This window comes from Salmo salar, chromosome ssa15 (genome assembly GCF_905237065.1).
Source record: "Salmo salar chromosome ssa15, Ssal_v3.1, whole genome shotgun sequence".
Classification (NCBI taxonomy): Eukaryota; Metazoa; Chordata; class Actinopteri; order Salmoniformes; family Salmonidae; genus Salmo; species Salmo salar.
The window spans coordinates 53,283,482-53,294,876 of record NC_059456.1 but is presented as its reverse complement, the minus strand read 5'-3'; the positions used below and the strand labels follow the sequence as shown (position 1 = coordinate 53,294,876).

General features: G+C 43.1%; 1 protein-coding gene across 1 annotated transcript; it reads right to left on the bottom strand.

The window, feature by feature from the left end:
- Positions 1-1,621: 1,621 nt before the first annotated feature.
- fkbp3 (FKBP prolyl isomerase 3) lies at positions 1,622-8,046 on the bottom strand. Its single transcript, NM_001141274.2, is given in 7 exon segments — positions 1,622-2,160; positions 2,447-2,544; positions 2,897-2,964; positions 3,117-3,252; positions 3,442-3,540; positions 3,652-3,753; positions 7,927-8,046. Coding segments are annotated over 7 exon segments (663 nt in total). The 5' UTR covers positions 8,032-8,046; the 3' UTR covers positions 1,622-2,105.
- Between the last annotated feature and the right edge of the window lie 3,349 nt (positions 8,047-11,395).

Sequence of the window (11,395 nt, the reverse complement as noted above, 5' to 3'; positions counted from 1 at the left end):
GAACTTGTTTGTCATTTCTTGGGTGTTAATGCATTTTGAGACCGGGTTGCTTGATAATATAAATGGCTCGTAATAGAAAGGATTGTTTGGACAACAAACTAACAAGTGATTGAGCCTGGCTGCAGGACTGCTGTTTTCTGTTGTACCTGATAACTCAACTCTGGGCCTTGAAGCCAGTTTCACAGCATTTTTTTTTATTTTTATTCCCCTCTAATCAGGGACTGATTTAGACTTGAGACAACAGGTGGGTGCAATTCAGGTAGAACAGAACCAGCAGAATCTGGACCTCCATAGGGTAAGAGTTGAAACTGGCTTCAAGGTCCAGACAGTGAGTACACTGTCCAATGAAATGCTTACTTGCAGGTTCTGTATTGACAATGTTCATATTTGATTTATTGTTGCAAAGTAAATGGCTCTGAATAAAAAAACATTTGAGCATAAGTATAATACAGGTAGGAACAATATTTACATGTATCAGAGAAAGGAGGAAAGTGTTTAAATTGTGTAGCATTTCTAGAGTCAGTCCAGGTCATTCAGCAGTCTGATGGTTTGTAGAATGACTTTCTGAGCCTGTTATCAGAGCATGAGGTCTAATACCATCTGCCTAACATTAAGGGTGTGAACAGCTCATGTGGGGGTCCTTGATGCTGCGGGACTTCCTCAGGCACCGTTTCAAGTTGGTGGGAACCTGGGCCGTCTTCACCCGCTGGAGGGCCTTGCAGTTGTGGATGGAGCAATTCCCTTACTACGCCATGATGCTCTTGATGGCGCAGCGGTATTTGGAGAGGACCCTGGTTGGCATGCCAAATTTCTTCAGCTGCCTCAGGAAGTGGAGGCGCTGTTGGTCCATGTCAAGTCCTCTGATGTGGGCGCCGAGGAACTTCAAACTGCTGACTCTAGATGTAGTCTAAGATGTTATCAAAATCAAACTGGTAATACCAACACCGCGTGACAGTCCAAGTGGAGTTATATATAGTTCTGACAGCTATCTAAAGTGATTTGAGGCCAGACTTCTCGTGTGTAGTATAAATCTTCATACTAAAAATAGTGTTTCAAGTATACATTTCCAAAAAGAACTGGGCCATGTTCAGTAGGAGTCAAAGCACAAGGTTTGTCAACAGAACCAGAGCTGTTTAAAAAAAAATATATATATATATATTGTGGCCCAGAGGGCAATTGTGTGCTACTACTACATGAAAAGCCCACCTTCAGGTTAAAAATCACAGGTATGACATCTGATGACATACCATTGGAACTCGCAAGTTAAGTTGTCACATGCACAAATACAAGTGAAATGCCTTTCTTGCAAGCTCCAAACCCAACAATGCATGAATCAATAATCTAACACTCAAAGTAATTTAAATTAGAAATAAGAGGAACAAGAAAGCAAGCATACTATATACAGGGTCATTCAGTTCCAGGAACATATTTACAATGTTCAGTGAAAAGAAATGCGAGAAATGCGTCTCACTGTACTTGTGCATGTGACATTGAAACTTGATCATACGTCTTATTTCAAGTGTAGGAACTTACTTCCAAACCATTCCCTGATGCCCAGTTTTCTTGACCATTCAAACACTTACTGAATGTGCACAATAAACAAGATTTCAGATGCATATGTCAATTTAGTCTCCAAAATTGGTTTAATCTTTACAAGAACATTATACATGCAATAAAAACAACAAAAAAACTGGAATAAAACAGAATATCCTGAGAGGCTTTCCTCTGCGGTGTGTAACTTGTCAGAAAGGATGCCCCGTCTGTACAGTGTTGCCCAGTCGTCACTATCTGACCATGCTGGAAAGGACAGAAGTAAAGCACCTACTTAACTCAGCACAAATAACCCTAACCGGGTCCCATGTCTTTTCCTGCTTCAGACAATATGCCAAACATGCCAAGACAATGATAAAGAACTTGGCTTAAGCAGAAAAAGACTTGAAACAACCAGACTAACCTTAAACGTAAATTAAGACAATATATTACAGATTCTTTCTTCAAAGTTCTGACAATGAAAGCCACTTCTGTCCTTTTGCGCATGGCCATCTGGTGACAACTGCGTTTCCCCCGTCCATGGAGAGAAGTGCATGCTGAGTTGGTTTCTGACGTTAATCGACAGCCACCAGCTCGACCTCGAAGATCAGCTTTGCGTTGGGTGGGATTCTGGTGGTGGGAGAGTTAAGGAAGCACACAGGAAACAGTTGCATATCGATTCAAAGAGGGAGACATTCATTATATAGTTCATCTTTAAAAGACTTAGTGGTTAGAAATCCAGCTCAAATTCAATTAGTATCGACAAAGCTATGATAGAGCCATTGTACAGGAGAAGACTCCTCTAGGAGGATTGGCAATCTTTCTGACCATCACTGGTGGTGTAAAACATAGCAGAAAGTGAAGCCTCTTGACTTTAATCTCCTAGTTAAATATGATGTTCCAATGTAAAGGATACTTTGAGTCAGGAAGTCCCTTCTTCCCGTAGGCCCATTCTGGTTCAATCTCCAGTTTGGCCGTCTCCCCTTTGCTCATCGTTAGGATGCCTTCATCCCACTGTGGAGAAAAAAATTATTTCTCATAAGACTTAGTGATAACTGTTGCAATCTATTTTTCACAAGGGAAATGGTTGCAATAAGGCACATACATACATATATATATTTTATTTAACCTTTAACTAGGCAAGTCAGTTAAGAACATATTCTTATTGACAATGGACGGCCTACCCCGGACGACGCTGGGCCAATTGTGCGCCGCCCTATGGGACTCCCAATCACGGTTGGATGTGATACAGCCTGGATTTGAAACCAGGGACATTAGTAACACCTCCTGCACTGAGATGCAGTGCCTTAGACCGCTGCGCCACTCAGAAGCCCGAAATATAACATCAATCTCTCTATGGTCTTACCCCTCTGATGACCCGGCCCAGGCCAACTTTGAAGCTCAGTGGCTTGCTCTGTTTCTTCTTTCTGGCAGCTGGAGAGGGGAGGACAGAGGAAAGTCAAATCATTATTGGTATTAATGAGAGAAAGATAATTGAGGAGAAGGGAGTGTGTGTGACAGAGTGACAATATGTGTGTTTGAGACAGAGATAGTCTGCATGTATGTGTACGAGAGAGAAAACATACTTGCAGGGATGTTGGTGTCGAACACTGTGCCGTCCTCCAGGGAGCCAGTGTACCAACAGCTCACATTGTCTCCCTTCTTAGGGAAGTTAGTCTTGTCTCCTTTCTTCAGCACAGACTTAAAGAACTTAGGAGGACCCTGGGAATTCAAATGCATAACACAAGTGACCATTTTAACAATACAATTATTCTGACAACCAGTGGAAATTGGATGTAGTGGAGTTGCAGTAACTTCGAGATTTGTTCAATTTTGTTCAACACTTTTACCCTGATGCTTATTTCAGCGGGAAACGTTGAATCAAAAGCTTTTCAAACATGGGTCGTTTACCTCATCCACGACTTCCACAACTTCTTTGGGCTTGTCGTCAATCTTCACATTTTTCACATGCTCTGTCACATCTTCAATGGGTTCCGACCCTAAAAACCTCTGTTAGTCGCACAAACAAAAAAACGATCTTATCATTCATAATTCACATCTTATAATGTCATGCCATATGCTTCTAAAATATACATCACTCCATCCATGTTGTCCACCTACCTTGCTCTCAAACAAGTCATTGTAGGCAATAATCAGTTGCTCTTTCTTCGCCGTTTTTGCGACATTCTTGATATTTCCCATCAGCTTGTGCTCGGCAAGAAACTGGAAAAGAAAAGTAATGACGTCAAAGAGGGTAGTTGTGGCATGAAAGCAACACTCAACCCTTTGGTGCAAATTGATGCTTTTGCATTATTATTATTTCCCAAAATTGGCGACCAAAAAACAAGCCTGGCTGACGTGACTCATGGGACATAATGACGTCGATTTAGGTTAGCGAGCCCATTCATAGACTAACTACATTTTGTATCTATTAATGAAGGTATCTTCTGGCCAGGGAAGTTAAGAGCCCCGACTGCAATTAAACATGCATAGCTTGTAGTACGGTTTTGGAAACATAATGTATCTTTCATATCAGTGCAACATTATTTTATCTTCTTCAAAACAAAAATGTTAAACATAAACATTTGTAAAAACTTTGAAGGTTTGGGTTCCCACGCAGCCATATTACAGCATGTTCATGCAAAACAGACGGAAGACAGAGGGCTAACTAACAGTTTGAACACACCGACAGCGTCTTTGCACTATGTAGTACGCGCTACAGAGGGGTCGAACTACTTGCCATCCAGTAACTCTATACCAGGCGGTGTAAGAGGAAGGCCCTAAAAATTGTCAAAGACACAAGTCATAAACTGTTTGCTCTGCTACCGCACGGCAAACGGTACCTAAGTCTGGAACCAAAAGGCTCATGAACAGCTTCTACCCCAAGCAAGCGGCTACCCGTACTATCGACATTGACCCTTTTTGCAGTAACGCTGACTCTACCACCACACTCACGCCGACATATACACTGCTGCTATTGTCTATCTATCCTGTTTCCTAGTCACTTTACACATGTACATATCTACAGAGCATTTGGAAAGTATTCAGACCCCTTGACTTTTTCCACATTTTGTTATGTTACAGCCTTATCCTAAAATGTATTAATTTGTATTATTTGTTTATCTCCAATCTACACACAATACCCCAAAATGACAAAGCAGAAACAGGTTTCTATACATTTTTGCAAATATAAATAAACTCTGCAAAAAAAGAAATGTCCTCTCACTGTCAACTGCGTTTATTTTCAGCAAACTAAAGATGTGTAAATATTTGTATGAACATAATTCAACAACTGAGACATAAAATGAACAAGTTCCAAAGACATGTCACTAACAGAAATGTAATAATGTGTCCCTGAACACATTATCAAAATCAAAAGTAACAGTCAGTATCTGGTGGGGCCACCAGCTACATTAAGTACGGCAGTGCATCTCCTCCTCATGGACTGCACCAGATTTGCCAGTTCTTTCTGTGAGATGTTACCCCACTCTTCCACCAAGGCACCTGCAAATTCCCGGACATTTCTGGGGGGAATGGCCCTAGCCCTCAACCGTTGATCCAACAAGTCCGAGACGTGCTCAATGGGATTGAGATCCAGGCTCTTCGCTGGCCATGGCAGAACACTGACATTCCTGTCTTGCAGGAAATCACGCACAGAATGAGCAGTATGGCTGGTGGCATTGTCATGCTGGAGGGTCATGTCAGGATGAGCCTGCAGGAATGGTACCACATGAGGGAGGAGGATGTCTTCCCTGTAACGCACAGCGTTGAGATTGCCTGCAATGACAACAAGCTCAGTTCGATGATGCTGTGGCACACCGCCCCAGACCATGACGGACCCTCCACCTCCAAATCGATCATGCTCCAGAGTACAGGCCTCGGTGTAACGCTCATGCCTTCGACGATAAACGCAAATCCGACCATCAACCCTGGTGAGACAAAACCGCGACTCGTCAGTAGCTATCACTGGAGGGCTGGTCTCTCTGTATAATTGACTCAGGGCGATACATCTGTCCTCCTCTCACCCCGTCTGTGTGATGCACTATATCATCCAAACCACTCTGGTGAAGGTTGTTGTGACTGAATGTAGGCTAGAAGAAAAGGGTAGAGGAGTGCATTGTGTACAGTGCAGAATATCAAAACAAAAGTAGAACTAAGTACTATTTGGTTATGTCGAGATCTACAATGTAACAGAATGTAATTGCTTGCTGTTTGGGGTTTTAGGCTGGGTTTCTGTATAGCACTTTGTGACATCGGCTGATGTAAAAATGGCTTTATAAATACATTTGATTGATTGATTGGTCAGAGAAGAGCACTTTTTTCCAATCCTGTCTGGTCCAGCGACGGTGGGTTTGTGCTAATAGGCGATGTTGTTGCCTGCGATGTCTGGTGAGGACCTGCCTTACAACAGGCCTACAAGCCCTCAGTCCAGCCTCTCTTAGCCTATTGCGGACAGTCTGAGCACTGATGGAGGTATTGTGCGTTGCTGGTGTAACTCGAGCAGTTGTTGTTGCCATCTTGTACCTGTCCCGCAGGTGTGATGTTCAGATGTACCGATCCTGTGCAGCTGTTGTTACATGTGGTCTGCCACTGAGAGGACGATCAGCTGTCCGTCCTGTCTCCCTGTAGCGCTGTCTTAGGCATCTCACAGTACAGACATTGCAAGTTATTGCCCTGGCCACATCTGCAGTCCTCATGCCTCCTTGCAGCATGCCTAAGGCACGTTCACGCAGATGAGCAGGGACCCTGGACATCTTTCTTTTGGTGTTTTTCAGAGTCAGTAGAAAGGCCTCTCTAGTGTCCTAAGTTTTCATAACTGTGACCTTAATTGCCTACCGTCTGTAAGCTGTTAGTGTCTTAACGACCGTTCCACAGGTTTTTGGCTGCCGAGTTCATAATAAAAACGTAAAAATCACATTTACATAAGCATGCAGACCCTTTACTCAGTACGTTTGGCAGCAGTTTACAGCCTCGAGTCTTCTTGGGTATGACACTACACGCTTGGCACAGCTGTATTTGGGGAGTTTCTCCCATTCTTCTCTGCAGATCCTCTCAAGCTGTCAGGTTGGATGGGGAGCGTTGCTGCACAGCTATTTTCAGATCTCTCCAGAGATGCTCAATCGGGTTCAAGTCCACGCTCTGGCTGGGCCACTCAAGAACATTCAGAGACTTGTCCCGAAGCCACTCCTGTATTGTCTTGGCTGTGTGCTTAGGTTCGTTGTCCTGTTGGAAGGTGAACCTTCACCCAAGTGAAATCCTGAGCACTCTGGAGAAGGTTTTCATCAAGGATCTCTCTGTACTTTGCTACGTTCATCTTTCCCTCCATTACTAGTCTCCCAGGAAGAGTATTGGTGGTTCCAAACTTCTTCCATTTAAGAATGATGGAGGTCACTGTGTTCCTGGGGACCTTCAATGCTACATACATTTTTTGGTAAGCTTCCCCAGATCTGTGCCTCAACACAATCCTGTCTGAGCTCTACAGACAATTCCTTCTACGTCATGGCTTGGTTTTTGCTCTGACATGCACTGTCAACTGTGGGACCTTATATAGACAGTGCCTTTCCAAACCAAGTACAATACATTGAATTGACCACAAGTGGACTCCAATCAAGTTGTAGAAACATCTCAAGGATGATCAATGGAAATAGGATGCACTGGAGGTCAATTTCGAGTCTCATAGCAAAGGGTCTAAATACTTATATAAATACGTAAAAAAAAAAATACAATTCTAAAAACCTGTTTTCGCTTTATTGCTATGGGGTATTGTGCGTAGATTGATGAGGGAAAAAAAATATTTTATACATTTTACAATAAGGCTGTAACAAAATGTGGAAAAAGTAAAGGAGTCTGAATACTTTCCGAATGTACTGTACCTACCTAAATATACCCTATGTATATAACCAAGCTACCACTGCCCATTGTGTATTTATTATATATATTTTTTCAAATATTTTCTCAATATATTCTGCATTGTTGGGAAAGGCCTATACGTAAGCATGTTACTGTTTAGCCTACACATTGATTTGAGGTGTTAACCAGACTAACCCAAAACACCGGGCTAACACCATCTCTGATTCGTAGCTTGTTGTTTACGGTCTGGTGCAATAACGCATTTGCTACCGGTTGGCCCAACGGCGAAAAATATATTCAAAGTTAAATAAGTAGTATCAAAAAACTTGACACGGCACGGTGATATACAGAACGAATGGGACTATACATGCATGCCATGTTGAACTGTTACATGCTAGGCTAACAAGCTAGCATCAAGCTAAATTGGCAGTGGTGCGCCAATGCGGAGGTAACTGATATCACCATGCGTGCGCACTAAAAGTGAGCAATGGCGTTTTAGTTAGTGCTGTTAAATCAATGCATGCATTGATCAAACATAAAACATACCGAGTGGGCCGCATTGTCCTGAATGAACTTAATAACGTCTTTTTTGGATAGATCATCACTTTTGAGCTGCTCATCGCTCCACTCTCTAGTCAATTCAGCCGCCATTTTACAAGGCGCACTGCTGAACTTTCACCTCCGTTGTGGGAGGACCGGAGGCGTAAAGTCTTTGGGACACTTTTCACTCCACTTCGATACAAAGTGATTTTCGTAGCAGGTTAGGAGAGCATTTTCGCCAACCCTAACACCAACCATAACCTCCGTCTCATAACCTGCTGCTTAAATTCTCCTAACCTGCAAAAAAACTGTATTTTTTTGCGGTTTGGCTTGCCTTGGTGCAAAGGGAGATCATCATCATTAGTGCTTTGCTTAATAAATATATTTTACAGGACCAGAAAATAATTATTTCGACTTTGATTGCAAAATCTGACAAAGAAATCTGACATTTGATGCAGTTCTTTGTATTTTTTTCATAAAAAAATAATAGAAAATACAATGTGTATATTCATGTTGAATATTGCAAATTAATAATGTGCATTTAATGAAACCACCTGTAAGAAAATTGCAAGTGATAATGTGGTCAGTTATATATATGGACATGTTCTTCAAGACCGTGCATGGGGTTGCAATTTATTGTAAATCAAATTCCTTCCGATGCCACCTTGTGGTAGAGATGTGTTAGAGAAACCATATCAGTCCTTTTCCCCGGCTTTGCCTGTGTTCTAAACTCATTCTTCCACAACTGAAGTGTATTAAAGAGTCCCACCTTAGTCTGTATAATCAGTGAATCCCTTACAAAAATATTTACAACATTTTGGTGGTAAATCTTTGTATAGCAGTTAATAAGTTGTATTCCGTCAAGAGGCAAAGCTATAGACAGACAACAGTTTTTTTTACTTATCTTTTGTAAAAACAAAAATAGACAAATGTTAGTGACTACTTTTGCATTGACTCCTTCCTACTACAGTTTGTTGCTGAAATAATAGTCGAGAAACCATGAACACATTACCTGAGGTTTATAAACACCTGGTTTAGGCCTGACTGATATATCACATGTGTCTGTCTACTGATGAAAATATAAAATGCTATGAAAATAGGAGTGAGAACTACACTGCTCAAAAAAATAAAGGGAACACTTAAACAACACAATGTAACTCCAAGTCAATCACACTTCTGTGAAATCAAACTGTCCACTTAGGAAGCAACACTGATTGACAATAAATTTCACATGCTGTTGTGCAAATGGAATAGACAACATGTGGAAATTATAGGCAATTAGCAAGACACCCCCAATAAAGGAGTGGTTCTGCAGGTGGGGACCACAGACCACTTCTCAGTTCCTATGCTTCCTGGCTGATGTTTTGGTCACTTTTCAATGCTGGCGGTGCTTTCACTCTAGTGGTAGCATGAGACGGAGTCTACAACCCACACAAGTGGCTCAGGTAGTGCAGCTCATCCAGGATGGCACATCAAATGCGGGCTGTGGCAAGAAGGTTTGCTGTGTCTGTCAGCATAGTGTCCAGAGCATGGAGGCGCTACCAGAAGACAAGCCAGTACATCAGGAGATGTGGAGGAGGCCGTAGGAGGGCAACAACCCAGCAACAGGACCGCTACCTCCGCCTTTGTGCAAGGAGGAGCAGGAGAAGCACTGCCAGAGCCCTGCAAAATGACCTCCAGCAGGCCACAAATGTGCATGTGTCTGCTCAAACGGTCAGAAACAGACTCCATGAGGGTGGTATGAGGGCCCGACGTCCACAGGTGGGGGTTGTGCTTACAGCCCAACACCGTGCAGGACGTTTGGCATTTGCCAGAGAACACCAAGATTGGCAAATTCGCCACTGGCGCCCTGTGCTCTTCACAGATGAAAGCAGGTTCACACTGAGCACGTGACAGACGTGACAGAGTCTGGAGACGCCGTGGAGAACGTTCTGCTGCCTGCAACATCCTCCAGCATGACCGGTTTGGCGGTGGGTCAGTCATGGTGTGGGGTGGCATTTCTTTGGGGGGCCGCACAGCCCTCCATGTGCTCGCCAGAGGTAGCCTGACTGCCATTAGGTACCGAGATGAGATCCTCAGACCCCTTGTGAGCCCATATGCTGGTGCGGTTGGCCCTGGGTTCCTCCTAATGCAAGACAATGCTAGACCTCATGTGGCTGGAGTGTGTCAGCAGTTCCTGCAAGAGGAAGGCATTGATGCTATGGACTGGCCCGCTTGTTCCCCAGAGCTGAATCCAATTGAGCACATCTGGGACATCATGTCTCGCTCCATCCACCAACGCCACGTTGCACCACAGACTGTCCAGGAGTTGGCGGATGCTTTAGTCCAGGTCTGGGAGGAGATCCCTCAGGAGACCATCCGCCACCTCATCAGGAGCATGCCCAGGCGTTGTAGGAAGGTCATACAGGCACGTGGAGGCCACACACACTACTGAGCCTCATTTTGACTTGTTTTAAGGACATTACATCAAAGTTGGATCAGCCTGTAGTGTGGTTTTCCACTTTAATTTTGAGTGGGACTCCAATTCCAGACCTCCATGGGTTGATAAATTGGATTTCCATTGATTATTTTTGTGTGATTTTGTTGTCAGCACATTCAACTATGTAAAGAAAAAAGTATTTAATAACATTATTTATTTCATTCAGATCTAGGATGTGTTGTTTAAGTGTTCCCTTAATTTTTTTGAGCAGTATATCAACAAACTGATTAAACAGCATGATCATTACACAGCTGGTTGGTGAGGAGTATTTCTGTCTGTAATAAAGCCCTTTGAGGGGAAAAACTCAGTCTGATTGGCTGGGCTTCCAAGTGGGTGGGCCTATGCCCTCCCAGGCCCACCCATGGCCTATGCCCTCCCCTGCCCAGTAATGTGAAATTCATAGATTAGGGATTCATTTATTTATTTAAATTGACTGATTTCCTTATATGAACTGTAACTCAGTAAAATCTTTGAAATAATTGCATGATGCGTTTATATTTTTGTTCAGTATACATCGACTGGCAAAAAAACTATAACAATGACAACCAGGGATTTAATGAATGCAATGAAATGTAAACACAGCTTTAAAGCGTCAATAAAGTATACGGTCAACAACAATATACTTTGTTAGCCTGGCTACCAAGATATCCCGTTTATTATAGCATATATACACACTACATAACCAAAAGTATGTGAGCATTTGCTTGTCGAGCTTCTCATTCCAAAATCATGGGCATTGATATGGAGTTGGTCCTGCTATAACAGCCTCCACTCTTCTGGGAAGGCTTTCCAGTAGATGTTGGAACATTGCTACGGGGACTTGCATCCATTCAGCCACAAGAGCTTTAGTGAGGTGGGGCACTGATGTTGGACGATTAGACCTGGCTCGCAACCGGCGTTCCAATTCAGCCCAAAGGTGTTCGATGGGGTTGAGGTCAGGTCTCTGTGCAGGCCAATCAAGTTCTTCCACACCGATCTCGGCCAATCATTTCTGTA